This window comes from Atta cephalotes (genome assembly GCF_000143395.1).
Source record: "Atta cephalotes unplaced genomic scaffold scaffold00043, whole genome shotgun sequence".
NCBI classification, from domain to species: Eukaryota; Metazoa; Arthropoda; class Insecta; order Hymenoptera; family Formicidae; genus Atta; species Atta cephalotes.
The window spans coordinates 1,638,833-1,654,760 of NW_012130107.1; the positions used below are offsets into that span (position 1 = coordinate 1,638,833).

At 26.3% G+C, this 15,928-nt stretch overlaps 1 protein-coding gene across 1 annotated transcript in view; it reads left to right on the forward strand.

The window, feature by feature from the left end:
- LOC105622311 (growth hormone secretagogue receptor type 1) overlaps nucleotides 1-15,928 on the forward strand; it is a 40,580-nt gene that overhangs the window by 20,073 nt on the left and 4,579 nt on the right. Inside the window, exons 4-5 of the mRNA XM_012203730.1 lie at nucleotides 8,126-8,234; nucleotides 8,402-8,473. Coding sequence (XP_012059120.1) covers nucleotides 8,126-8,234; nucleotides 8,402-8,473 — 181 coding nt within the window. The remainder of the gene's footprint in view (nucleotides 1-8,125; nucleotides 8,235-8,401; nucleotides 8,474-15,928) is intronic.

Sequence of the window (15,928 nt, forward strand, 5' to 3'; positions counted from 1 at the left end):
TAATACCATATATACTAATAAGGTAGGTAGTATAACTAACAACAATAAATTAAAACTAAAAAATAAAACAAGAAGACTAATTAATTATTATTTATTATATATATATATATATATATATATATATATGTTTATTATATATATATATATATATATATATATATACATATGTTATATATGTTACACATATACTTTACTATTCCTCTACACTCATGTATCACGAAATAACCACTAAGTCTTTTGCACGTCCTACAATAATCATTTTCTGTAGATTATAATTTATGATAGCGCTAACACAGTGACAAATCGATTCAACTCATAATAATTTTATTATTAATATTAAAAGTAAGAAACTGAAATCACAATACTAATATAATACAATCCTAATATAAACGCATGTAACAGAGTAGTGTGGGAAAATTATCCCCACTCCTTCTATTTTTTCTGACTTCTGCGGTGTAAATCCCAGCACGGCATATTTGCCGGAATTACCCTACTAATTTTGATATAATAAACCATAGACTTTAAATTTATGGAAAATTATTTTACGTGAATTTAAACTCAATATGCAAGATACAGAGTGTTCATAACTTCATGTTATGAAGTTTCTTAATTTCAACTTTTCTAACAAAATCGATATGAAATTAACGAGAAAAGTTACTATGTGAAACGTATTGATTGCGTAATAGTGATTTTCATGCAAATATTTGCGATATTTTTCTATTAAGACATATACGTTATGTGCTGTCAACTGTATTTCATTTAGCTATAGATTATAGAAGAGATAATAACTCAGTAATCCAATTTCTTCATTTTCTTTTTGCAAAATATATTGCTTTTCATTTGTTTTCAAGCTGCTCACAAGATGTGTGATTGGAAGGCGGAAGTTAGGATTTCAATTTCTGAAGTTGCATTCTGCATCGTCTTCCAAATCTTAATCCACTCTGTACTTTTAATTAAAATATACAAATTAATTATTTTAAAATATTTTTCAATGTTATTTGGAAATTCTAAAAAAAAAATAGGACTGAATGTTCCCTGCAAACACTGAGTTACATATATCGTATTTGTTAGTTATAATTTCCTACTTAACAATAATAATATATTGTACTGTAGTATATTATTACAGATATACGTTACATACAATTTATATATAGTTATATATTGTTTTCTTTTACAAAATTTAATTCAGAATATAACTGAATCTATTAGTTAAAAATATTCACGTTTAAATATTCAATTAGCACTTTGATTCGAGAAAAATTGTGACATTTATCAATTGCATGTGATTTACGAGTAATGAACGGTCAAACATGGTCTTCTTAGCTCGCGAAGTCCTTGAAGGAAACACTATATCGCTGGGGCAAGGCTAGGGTAAGGTGGAAGAGAGTAGTACGCATATTGTGCGCGACAATGTCGCAATACTGGACAGGCTCAACGATAACCTACGGAGCTGAAATGAGTAGGTGAACTTCTACCCCCCGCTACGAATTACCGTTGCTCTTAGCCTGTATCGCGTCGAAGCATTTAATGCTACGTCCCGTATAACACCTCTTCTTGTCCTACCGATACTCCATCCAATTCTCTCTTTAACCTTCGTGGCAGGAAATACAATAGAAAGGCGCCGGTGACTAGGAGGTAGACCCTATGGGATTCTTTCGGTCTGTGAGACATAGACAGAGTCGTCAGACAAAAGCGAGCCCTCGGTTTCTCATTGCTTTTCGCATTTATTCGCATTCCTTCGATCTGCGTTTCTTTTTCAATTAAAATAATTTTATTTTATTACTTTTGTTTCTTTCCATGTTATAGTTGTTCTATTGTATAAAATCAATGTTTTTGATGTACAATAAGAAGTTGTACAATAAGAAGTACAATAATATTATTATTTTTATTTATCCGCAGCAAAATTTGGATTTAGATTTTAATTAAACATCTAATATAAGTTTAATATTTTTTCTATGTTGACACGCTAGTTTACAAGTAAATTTTTATTATATGCGCAATATTTCTACAGTCTATGAATTTTAATATAAATTTAGAAACAATTTTTTTTAAATCGATAAATTAATACATAGTTTATAAAATACACTGTATAAAATACAATGTATATACACATGTATCATCTAATAAAATATTATTACTACACTAATATTAATACACTTAGGTGTCCAACAAAAAGATTTTCTTCTTTGTTCTACTTATGAAGATCATAGAATATTTTCTAGGACTGTGATTCTTTCTTCATGACGGTATAAAAGATGATATAAAAGTAGTATAAAAGCTCAAATGACCCATTCTATATATGATAAGATGATAATAAACGTGCTGATTCATTTAATTCGTTTTTCTAATCGATCTGTGACGAGATCCATTTGCGGAATAAAGAGAAGTCTTCCTGCGATGATAAGTAACAACTTTTTCATGACGTAAGCGATGATGCGAAATTATTTTATGATTCTAAGGTTACAAATAATATCTCGCGAATAAAAGAGAATAAAAAAGAAAGGAAAAGAGGAAAGTGACATAATTAACGATATAGCTATAAATATATTCCAATATTAATTATTTTTTATTATTAATTATTAATTATTATTTTTATTATTAATTATTTAGAGATACAATATTATTTCGAAGATGCAATAGATTTATATTTTCTATATTAAGAATAAACGGACTATCCTTTTATATCTTTATGTGATTCGACATTTTTTGAGTTACTTTTTTTTTGTTATCTTAAATTTAAATAATTGATGATGACTATTTGATGGATCAGAAGTAAATTTTTTAATACTGAAAAATTTGTTAATTCTAAAATACTTTAACCAGATCTCTTGAATTACGTAATTTTATAGTGTTTTATAGTTTTTTTTTTAAATTAAATTTAAATTTAAGAAGAGAATGATTTTAGTTGCTTTTAATTATTATAATTACAAATCTGTCAACATGATATTAAGATTTTGAAATCCAATTGGGCTGTGGAAAATTGTAAGTTAAAATGAATTCTGTAATTTATGTTAACAAAAACTGAGGATCTCCTTATGTTATTCTGCATCTTCATATCAGATATGAATTACATAAGGTTTATAGGGAGACATCATCTTGTCGTGTCCAATTATGTCATCTTACGACGAGATATTTTGCTAATAGAACTGATTTCTCCTTCAAGTATTTCTCCTTCAAGATTTTTCCTTCGTATTCAAGTCCTTTATGTTTGTTCATAATTATTTATTTTACAGTAAGTATATATCTTAGAATTTAAAAGGATTATAGAAAAATTTTAGATAAAAAAAAAGATTCAATCTAATGCCTTGCGTTTGTGACATAAGATTGAGGATGTATTAGAATAGCTTTTTACGCTTGGAAGGCCACCCTGGAGATCTCAAGATCCTTGCAATGGTGATAAGAACCAATCACCGAGAACATATGTGCTAAATTATGAAAGCTGGCGCCGCAGATAGTCGATTGTGGAAATAACCTTCCGCGTAGATGGATACCTAAAAAGGCAAACCTTTTCCGGTCACGTAATACCTTGCCTTTTATAAATAGTTTTAGCTTTTCTATAATAATCTGTAATAAGATAAATAAGAGAATGAGTGTAATAGAATTCTCTGTGCGTTCTTTATGAAATCAATTAATGAATGTGATTTGTCTTGCAAAAATATTATTTTTTTACAATTTAATTATAAAAAAATTTGTATTAATTTTCTTAACTTTTGAATTATATTATTATTAATTATATAAATATCGTCTCTAATAATATGCCGAGTAGAAGATTTTAATGAACAAAGTTTTTCATAAATATCTCTTGTTTACATAAATTAATTTTTTTAAGTTGTAATTAAGTTGATTATATAAAATTTAATTTAATTTAATTTAAATTTGATGTAAGACATTTATTTTTATTGAGAATAATTATATAATTATGAGATACCATTCTTATTGATTGAGAATATGTTATAATAAATTATTTAAAGAATATATAATAATACAATTTAATTGATTAGATACTTAATATAGTTTTGTAGATGTTTTAATATAAACATAATGTATAAAATTGATTTTATACATTAATCGTTTATTAATTTGAATATAAAATATATTTAAACTGTTTTTATGATATGAGAACTATTATATATAATAATATATTAAATTTTAAATATTATTATTATTAGACTTTATTTAAAATATTTTTTAAATTTATAATAAGCAAATTAATTTATCTTCGCATTTCAACGTAAAGGTAATTATTAATAGACAACTCGATAATTCAAAGGAAATACCGTATCTATTTCCTTAGCGAATTCATAGGTCCTATTATGTTAAAATCAATACCTCTTTTATTATATCGAAAAACATTTTATTATAATTATTGTTTATAACTGTTTATAGTAGACTTTGTAATTGAGAAATTTTAAAGAGCATGGTTTTATAAATAAATAGTCGGATAAAATCATAAACTTAAATTTTATTTAAATTTGAATATATTTCATTAAAATTAACATTATCTCTTTAAAGATAGAATTTTTCTGCATTTTTACTAATATTTATCACCGGAAGTACTCTTGGAATTTTTTAATTGAGATTATAAATATTTAGTTGGAAAATCGTTAGAACTTTTCTTAGCATTTCTATGATGGTTAGGTTTACAGTCGGAGAGTAGAAAGAAGTTGTATGGAGCTTAAGTCAATAATGAAGATAAGGGTTGACGCAACGTCTACAAGTTGCTCCTGAAGGAAAACTATCAGATAACAGATAATGGATATGTCATCTCAATCAACATCTTCTAAATTTTTATATCTTTGCTATTTTTAATGTTTAATAAGATATATTTATTTTTTTTACATACAACTCATCTTCAAACTCAACAAGAATAAATAGAGACTTATATAAAATTCCATTTCATATTTATTTTACTATTAAAGACCTATTATATAATACAGGATTTATTATCACTCTTCTCTTATTTTTTATTATTATTATATAATACTCATATATATATTTAGAGATCCTGACAATTTTACTCTTGCAAATCCCCTAATTATTTTCCTTACTTAATTTTGCGATTTGAAGAAATATATAACTTATTAAATAAGTATTAATTATAATATTAATACTTATTTAATAACAGAATAAAATTTATTATGAGACATATTAAATAAATAAAAATTAATACGCATTTTATCATATTTCATGAAAGAAAAGAAAAGGATTTAATTGCTAGATCATGTTACTACACATGACCAACTCATGACAGAAAGTTCGAAGGATTTATCTTTTGCTTTGAAAAGGAAAAGCCAGCATATCATCTTTATTATAGAGTTGGTTTGAATTACCGCAAGATGGATTGATCGTTCTCTGAAGCTTTCTGAAGGAAAATCTAACCGCTCTGTTCAATTACCCTCCTGTGAAGGCGGAGGAGTTAGAGCAATTTGTCTGGAACGTCCCCTTGTAACCCATGAAACATTAAAAAAATACAATAAAAGAATAAATACAATAAGCGTATTTCTTTAACTATATACTTATAATTATGTTTTAATTTCAATGACTCAATATTAAATCATGTTAAAATTGAGCAAATTTACAAAAAAAATAATGAATAATAAATATTTTATTTAGAATAAAAAACAGTTTATACAATATTTAAAAAATAAGTAATTAAAGATAATTTTTGTTTGCATAGAAATTTATTCATTTTTATATTAAAAATAGAATTCTCTTCCTCTCTTTTCTTTCTCTCTCTCTCTCTCTCTCTCTCTCTCTCTCTCTCTCTCTCTCTCTCTCTCTCTCTCTCTCTCTCTGTCTCTCTCTATTGCGCTTTCTTTATATCTGATAATTTATTCAACATTGCATCAAAATAATGAATGCAAGTTAAATATATAATTGTTTTAATAAACGAATAACAATTTTTTAATTAAACGCATCTTAATTATGTATTGTAATTATTGTAATCCGTGCATTTTATATTTCTGAATCTTGAAAATTAAATGTGTAAAAATTATTTTCTATCAAAAAATTTACTGCAATAAAAGTAAACAGATAAAATTGTTAATAATAATTCTTTATGCATGACTTAATATATTAGATTTTTTTATTTCTCATTTGGCTTTAACAGAAACAGATATTTCCGATCAGATTATCTTAGATTCTAATATAATCTCTGTGAGTGGTTCATGACATCACTGTACTTAAGACGGTCAAATATAAGAATCGACAATACCGACTATAGGCCATAACAGTCTTCTTAATATTTTCCTTGAGAAAGAGAAAGTTCCGTGTTTTCTTTATCAACATAGAATTTATCTGCTTGCTTTTTTCCTTAATAAACATATTTATTCACATGTCGATAATTTTATAAGTATTTTTACAATTGAAGTGGAAGCGTATAATATATTTTATATATAATATTTATATATAATATTTATTATATAACACCAATATATCACCACATGTTTATAAATTATTTGCTTAATATTCATGATCTATACACAGCTGATTTAATTTATAAATGTCAAAAGTTAAAATTAGCATGCGGTTCATTAATTTGCGAATTAAAACCCAAATTTGCGCTCTCAAAAAACAGTGTATGTGTTAAGCAGGCATATATAAACTTGATTTTCCCTGAAAATTTAGTAAAATATGTATTATGTATTATGTATATTAGTAAAATATGTATTATTTATTAGAGATTTGTCCTGAAATATTCATTCTGAATTTCTGGAGGTAACAGAACAGTCTCTCTCTCGACTATCGCGTTTTTCAACTAACTCACCTAACTTTGTTTTAGGTAGAGTAATAGAGATGTACAAAATTAATTATTTCTGTGAATAAATTTGTTAACGAGTTTCTGAATCGCATTACTTTCATCTCGAAATTCGTCTAAACTTTTCGAATCTAATATCAGAAAGTGAGACACATTTTCGAGAAAATAGCATGAACTTCTTGTTTTAATCTTGTTCTAATCAAAAAGGAGAAATTGCAAAATTTGGTTTAAACAACAGAACATTCTAATAACAGAGTGCTCAAATATGGTCAAAATAATTGTAAGTTCAAAGATTTTATATCGTTAGGAAACCAAAATCGGAAAGAATTAATGAGTTTGCCATTTTATCTTGAGAAAAAAATGTCAACATGACGAATGATTCTATTGCTCAAGTAGATGGTCACTGGATAAATGAAGAAATTGGTCGAAGAACGCGTCGAAGAATGATAGTGTCCAATGTGCCATGGCAGTTTATTGCGGTACTTTGTTTTCTCTCGAGCGAGATCCCTTTTGAGAATTATAAATCACGCATCCAAAAACGTTTTTTTGTTCTGCATGTGAATAAAAGAGTTTTGGAGAAATTGTCTCTCCAATGCAATGCATCAACCGATATCAATGTTCTCGACAATGCAATGTATCAACCGATATCAAAAGAGTTTTTTACTTTTTTAATAGAATATCACTGTATTACTTGATTTAATATTCAATTAATGCACGCGTTACATTATTTTTAAAAGGAGTTAATTTTTTAATTATTGAAGTGTTTAATTTTAAAATGTAATCAGAATTAATTACGAACGTACCTAATCTTAAAACTTTATTTTAATTATTTATTTTAATCATCAAATGATGTGATCTAACAATTAAGTCTTTATTTCTTTGAGATACTTTTATGTAACTATTTATAATTATTTTTTACATATATTATTAATAACGTATTTGTCAAAAATAAACTTGATCAATTATAACTGTAAAGCTTTGTTGTTAAGATACATTGATTCCGTGTTTTGACTTTTAAAATAAAATATTACAGAACTTGTTGGTTTCTTACGTCATTTCATATGTTGTCTTTATGATCTACTTTTGTTCTACTTTTGTTAACAAATAGAAAGTTAAAACTAAGTTAACAAGTTAAAAAAAAATGAATTTAAATGAAACTTTGATGAACTTTTTTATTTAACTATTTTGTTATATTTTATATTGCTTAAAAAAGCAATGTTCACTTTTATTTTATTATTGTAAATTTAATAGAACATATTGTTTATCATATATACATGCAAAAGTTTGCTTCAATAAATAGTTAAAAAAAATACACAATATTTTTTTAAGTTTTAGATTTATTATTACCTAATGTAAAAACTGTTACAGGTAAGGCTGTTCCATTCGTGGAATTGACTGTGGCTCATGCTTCGGTTCTCACAATTTTAGCCATCAGCTTCGAACGGTATTACGCAATCTGCGAACCTTTAAGAGCGGGGTAAGTACAGCATAGTTTTTTACAACACTACGCCTAGAATTATCGCAGAAAGTCACCAATAATTAGTTATATCTATAATAATATATAATAATAATTAAGGAGTAAATGAAAGTGAACAATAAGAAGTTAGATCTGATTTAATTCGATTGAATTTTTATGTTATATAGATATGTTTGCACAAAGGCAAGGGCAACCTTTCTTTGTTTCTTGGCGTGGGTGGCAGCGGCGCTGTGTACAAGGTGATATAAAACACTGAAAAATCTATAATTTGCTTTAATAATGCTTTGTCGTCGTATCTTTCTTTACTTGTCTTTTCCTTATTTTTTCTTTTGTTGCATGACGCATTTTTTTCACTCTCTTCATGTCTCGCTTTACGTCATCTTCACGTGATCGTAATACGAAGCCACCACCTACACTTTATTAACTTCTGCAGTAAAGACTGTTTTAAAACTTGAGTAAAAGTCACTTTATTTAATTTGAATTAAAATTTAATTTAGATACACAATCCAAGCTTCAACGGCTGAAACATAATTTTGATAAATTGAGTATTGAGGAAACTTATTTTAAAAATTATATTGAGTATTTTTTAAATCATATTCTTTGCATTTCTTGAAAAAATATTTAATAATTTACAGAAGTCTTATTTTTATGAGAAAATTATGCAAGATTCTCATTTATTGTTTATGAATTGTAATATTTAATCAAGAATTTTACTCATTTTTATTATTATTTAATGCTTTAAAGTTTAATAAAAAATTATGAAGTGTGACTATAAAGTGACTATAAAGTTATAGAATTTGAAAAGTTGAGAATTCTGATATACGTGTAATACGAATCAAACAAAGATATTTTAGAAATGTATGAAAACTACTTTTTAATAATGATATATTTTTATAGCATAAGTACGTGACATGGTGCTTACATACACGTATTTTCTTACATTTCTACAAAGCTGTTAATTATGATGCATCGCGATGCATGTAATTCATATTGCATGCGTGAAGCAGCTTAGACAAGCTACATTCATCCGAATGCAAGAACATACATGTCGCTTGTGTTGATTTGTGTAACAAGATATTTCCTTAACTTTATTGTTTCATTTGAATCTATTTAATATATTTTTAATTTTAATAGCGCTTCATAAAATTAAATTGTTTAAAATATAAAATTTAATAAATTTAATATTTTTACATTTTATGACTTCTTTGGCAATTTTTTATATTTAAATATTTCTATATAACAAATATGTACAAATATGTCCAAAGATTTACGGAATTTAGATTTAAGGGAGTTGTTCAAATTTTTCAAATACCTTGAACGTTTCAAGTTTTTCGAACAGAACAAATAATTGAGCTCTTTGATTGATTATTTGAAGATACAACGGTCAGAACAATTTAATTAAAAATGCTTACTGCAAACAGAAATCAGCAATTTTTATTTCCCTTTTTATACATTATCTAATTTTGTGTTATCATTTCAGAATTCAGTTTTGAATTATTTAGACATAGTACAAACAATCTATAATTTCGAACTATTTAAATAAATGCATTAAATTATATTAGATGTTTATTTCAATTACAGTGTATTAAACACAGGACACAGAAAAGCAGGATTTATGTCAATTTAGCTTAACGATGAAAGATTTGTCATATTCGTTCTACGCAGTTGTATGTCTTAGTGATAAGAGATTTAACAAACAGAGATTTAAACGTTGATTTAACAAACCGCTGATCCTGTCTTGCAAGAAAAGAGGACTAGCTTTAAAGAGTCTATTAATTCTTTAAATTCGAGCTAAGTTATATTTATTTCTCAACATGCGGTACAGTTCAGAAAAATTCAAAAATATATATGATAGTAATAATAAATGTATTTCTAACATTAAATATACGAGTATCTAATTTAGTTGTTAATCATTACAGAGATAGGAATGTCTTGTTGAACGCACTGTTTCAATGATGACATATTGATGTTTCTAAGATGACATATTTTTTTGACGAATTTTTAGCGAATAATGAAGTGATGTAATTTTTTATTTACAATTTATTTTATTACATTTTGTTTAAACTTTAATTTGAAAAACAAATTGCTACTATTCTACTAAGATATCTTAGTTTGCTGTATTTATAATTTCTAGTTGCAGAATTATGAATAGCTTGAATGAAATGAAACATTTCGATCAAAGGATCGCAATTTGCTATAGCATGCTCGTTCTCAATAAAATAGTTAACGAGCGATGTCATATATAAAACAACATATTTTACTTGCATTATACATGTCATGTACATGAACTTCGTGGTTCTATAAATGTTAGGAATTTCTCGTAGAGTTCGCTGGATTGCACAAGTACAAAGATATTCGAGCAACGTAATTGAATCCCTTTACTCTGAGATGCAAGATGTGTGCACATTCACATATAGGGCAAGTACTATAGAGGTATTGCACGCAAGAATTGCAGCACATAAACATATATATGAGAATATTACCAAGAGAGTCACGATTCCCGGAATTCTTTAAAAATTTCATTTTTTTTTTTTCGAGTCAAGTTAACAACTGTTGCGAATATTACCGAGCATATTGTATTCTGTAACAATTCAGCAACAATGACGGGAATCTCATCAAAGTAACATTTTTTATATATTGTCATGCTTTACGTGAAAACGTATTTCATATTAAGTATTTGGCTCATAAAAACGCTGATGATAATAAATTCAAAAAAGCTTTGACTTTTATGACATTTATGTCTCTAAACTATTGAAGTATTGGAGCAGTGAACTTTTGATAAAAAAGCATTAAAGTCTAATGTACCAGACGTGTCGTGAAAATCGAGCTCTGAACTTATCGAGCCAATATTCCAGTAAAGGAAAAATTGAGAGGATGAGCGATATCATAAAAAAAATCAGTAGAGCAGAAACGTATGGGACCCTTGCTCACTCTGACAGACTTTTATCTCGAATCAACGTATTTAAAGCGCTATAAATGAACAAATTCATCAATATCCGCAAATGCTCGATTGTGTTCTCACTGTAATTTCCCTCGTAAAACAGATTCCCGCCAAGTTCATTCAAGGAAAGTGTCGCTTGATATCCTTTGCGTAAAATACATGCGATTACTCCTTTCTCGAATATGAAAATAGCTAATACGTACTATAGTTACGTATAAATAAATAGTTATAAATGAATAATTCGTACTTAACGTTAGGAAGACAATTTGAGATGTCAATCTTATGTCTGATAAAAACAATTTAAGATCGCTACGTATTCTTTGAAATGCGTATTATATTTTGAAGAAGTAACTTCTTGTTGGTTTTGATAATTAAAGACTTTTAATGATTTTTCAAAAACTTTTAAATATCAAAAGTGCTGATAGTTAACAAGATTTTTTTTATTTTCATATTTATCTTTCGTATATATATATATATATATATATTTTTTTTTTTTAATTTTATATTAAGTTTAAAGGTGCATGCCTTATAATTTTAAATAAATATTTAATTATAAAATTAATTTAATTTTGATATTTGCAAAATAATAACAATTTTAAATTCACACAACTGCATTAGATGAATGTATTCTCGATAAATGACAATATATTTATATGCTAGCCAAAAATTTCATATTGTTTTCTGAAAATAGTTTTGAAACCGTCGGCTTAGTGATATCGATATTGCATACAAGTCACGTGTTTTTTTCTCGGAATGCACTTTATCTAAAAATGAGACAAGAGAAAAAAGAAGGATATGCAAGCATGATTTTTGCTCGATAAACTCCAGGCAAGCACATTTTTCTCTTATGCCGAAATGCCCCGTGATGAAAGCAGATACATGTCTACACTTTCGTAAGATTGCAGACTGTTATGCATAAGGAAAGTATCACGTATAAACATTCCTTATGAAAATGTGTAGACGACATATATTGTTATTCGAACACGTGTCTTGCATAATGCATGCTTGAACATATGTTCGCGATAATATTTAAAGCGAAAACTTCCTTACTACAACTCCTTCTTGGAGGTAACTGACGTGTAATCTTTTGTGCTTAATAAAAACGGCATGGGCTCGAATTTCTTATCTTTTAGAGCAAAAAATTTAAATATTTATAAATTACTATATTATTAAATAATAATTAAAAAATTAATAACTAATATTATTTTTTTAAAGCACGATAATCCAAATTTCTACGAACGTCGGTATAATTGTTTGACAAAGTTTTTTACATCATCTTAATATATTTCAGATTTTAAATGTAAAATATCTATCAATTGATATAAATTATCTATCAAATATTTATCAATTAAATTATAAAAAATATTGCGAAAATAAAAAACTTACTATAAAAAAAATTTAAATAAAAATATTTCATGTAATTTGTAATTTTTAAAAAGTTTCATTATGATTCCTTTTAACATGCATTTTTTTTATTCAAAAAGTTTCAAAATTTTTTTTTTTAAGAAGCTCGAAAATTAAAAGCAACATATAAAATATAATTTAATAAGAAATATAAATTAAAAATAGTGCAGAGATGTTTCAAATTAAACTTGCAAATGAATTTACTTACAATATAAAATGAATTGTTAAAAATAAACGCGAATTCATTTTTTTTTTTCAAAAAGCGCGATGGAACGATATTCAAAAGAGAATAGATGAAGATTCGATTTTCAGTTTATAGATGTGTAGCGCCCAAAAGAAAATATATTCGGATTCGATTTTTACTTCAAAAGTCCAACTAGTCTGTACCACTCTCACGCTCACGTTTCACCCCAATATTACACGTTGCGGTAGGACGCGCATACACGTCATAAAAGTGATATCGCCCGTAAACCAGTTCTCGAAGGAGTCTGTGTATGTCATGTGCGCGGGTTATATGTAACTCGATGTCTTTCAGTCATCAAATACAAAGTTTATAGCCGCTTACAACAGAGGGCTGAACAAACATCTTGATATTACTAAAATTGTATCTTAAACGTTCTAAAGAATTAAAACATATGAAGACAGAAGGGGAGAATTGAGAGTCGTGTTTATTTAAAATTTTATTGCTCCGATTCTTTTCATTATAAAGTTATTCTTGGACATTTATCCAATCAGACATTTAATCCAATTTGGACATTTTTTTCGATTTGGAATTAATTGAAGAACCAATTTTAAGCTTAATTTGAAGTTTAATTGACCAGGAGTTCTTTTTCACTAATTACTTGGAAATTAAAACTTTATTGAAAAACTTAAAAAGAAAATTAATTTAATAATTTCATAATAGCCTGCACACATAATCAAGGGGTAATTAAATGTCCAAATTTATTGTGTAAATGCATTAGTTTGTTAATTTTTTAAATTATTATTCTATATTGTAATTTAATTTTTTTTGTATTATACAATGTGCATTATATAATCTGACATTATGAAATAATATGTACAGAGGGAAGTAGATATATGTATATAATAAATTAATATACATATATTAATATATATATATATATATATATATTGATAAATTAACAATTGATGATGTGATTAAAAGAATTAAATTTAGAAATCGTTTTGTTTTTCAGATTACTTCTAATCGGTACCAATCTTAAAAATATCTTAATCGCAATGTACATCTTGCAAAGGTGCAATTAGTATTAATTACATCAAAGTGAAACAGCAACTCACGCATGGTATTCCTTTTGAATACATCTTAAGCGCTTTCGACATTCGGAGCTTTGATAGCAAAGCAAGGAGTAATTGAACTATACTACAAATTGTGTTAACACGACTGAAACCGAAACCAATGTATCAAGTTCAAAGATGATTTACCTTCCTGACCGTATTCGTCTTTCTCTATTTTATATGAAATAGCATGACGCTTACTTTGTCACAGAACAAAGATTGTACAATAAAATATAGATTAACTTCTTTTTGTTCATAACAAGATTGGATCATTGTATAACACAGATTGTACACTGAGAAAAAAATTAGTCTAAATTTAAATAAATATTTATTTGGATATTGCCAACTAAACATTTACTTACAATAAATAAATATTTACTTAATAAAATGAAGCGATTGTTAAATTAAATTAATGTTTTTTGTATGAAATAAATGTATTTTCTATTTAATAAATATTTAGTTGGTACTAAATAAATATTTATTGAAATTTAGGATACTTTTTTCTCAATGTAAATGTGTATACTTTTAAGATAACTTTTCAAATAGCTTATATACAATTATGGTTTGTAATTTATTAAACATTCTATTTTTCATGTTAAAGTTTTTGTAACTGATATGCCTTTTATTTTCTTTTATTATTACTCGAACTAAGAATCCTTTGTTTTTTATAATTTAAAAAAAATAGATATTATAAACTAAATGTTTCTTTTCCTTAAATAAAGAGATGTATTAGTGAGAAATAAATTCTTTTAGCTTTTATTTTTAAAATAGGTTCTGAATTCGATTGTGTAAATATTAAGAATTAAGAAATTGAAAAATAGTATTATCCGGGCTAGTATATCCGAAGTCTCGTAGCTTATAAAAAGGATTTAAACGACTTCAAAGTGCTTAAGAAAAGCTGAGTAATCGTATTAAATCAAGAGGAACATTGCGGTAAAGATGCGTGAATACTTTAATTCCATTTAAAAAATATATGTTTCTTAACTAGAAGCACGTTTGAATTATAATTTTGAAATCGTTGCAACACGATATTGTTGAAAAAGAAACAGAAAAAAGACCTTGTAGAAAACTATATCATAGGGATTAAAAATGCATCAGCTGAAATATATAATTAATGGAGAAGGTATTAATACTGTCAGATTATCACTATTGTAATATTACTATTACATAAAATAAGATCGAAACAAATTGTTTCTTTTGTTTGTTAATTTTCGAGTTCAACCTATGGATGCTTGATACATATAACATCATTCTATGATGGAAGCCTGAAGCATTGTTTGTGCAATTTTTCTGTAAACTAAAATAAACGAGTTTACGAAGTTTTATTTTTTTTATGCATATTGCTGCAGTGAGTAATAAGTAATAAAATCGCAAATAAAGTCAGAGCTTATTGTAAACCCATAAAAACTCGTGTTAAATCCGCGGTTATTTTCGCTTCCATCCACTTATATACCAAAAGAGTTCAGAAATACTTTTACATTCTCGAAAGATCTTTATGCACATAATTTAAAAACTGAGCATTAAAAGTTGAGTTCTAAATTAAAATTCTTTTACAATAAAAGTTGAATATAACTTTAAATATAACTTCAAATATTTTTGTTTCTTAGCTTGCAAAAAATCTCTTTTTTGAAATAATTTATAACTCCTAAATAACCTATAACACAACATAAGTTATTGGCGCTTGAACATTTTAATATTATTTATTAGAATAAATGTCATGTTTTATTAATCAAGCTGGCTTTTATATTTTTGTTAGATAATTTCATGGAGTAGTATAGGCGATTGAATTTATTCTGAAAATTCACTGTAATTAAATTTAACATTAAATTTACTATTATTGTTATTAAACTTGTTATTCAACTTAAGATCACAAATTTTAGATCATTTTGCACACACACACACACACACACACACACACACACACACACACACACACACACATATTAGTATATACTATATAGTATAATTAAAATTAGTAGAATAGAGTAAGTATTAGTTACTAATTAGTCTTAGAAGACTAATTAACTAAAATTAAGTTAAATTAACTATATTA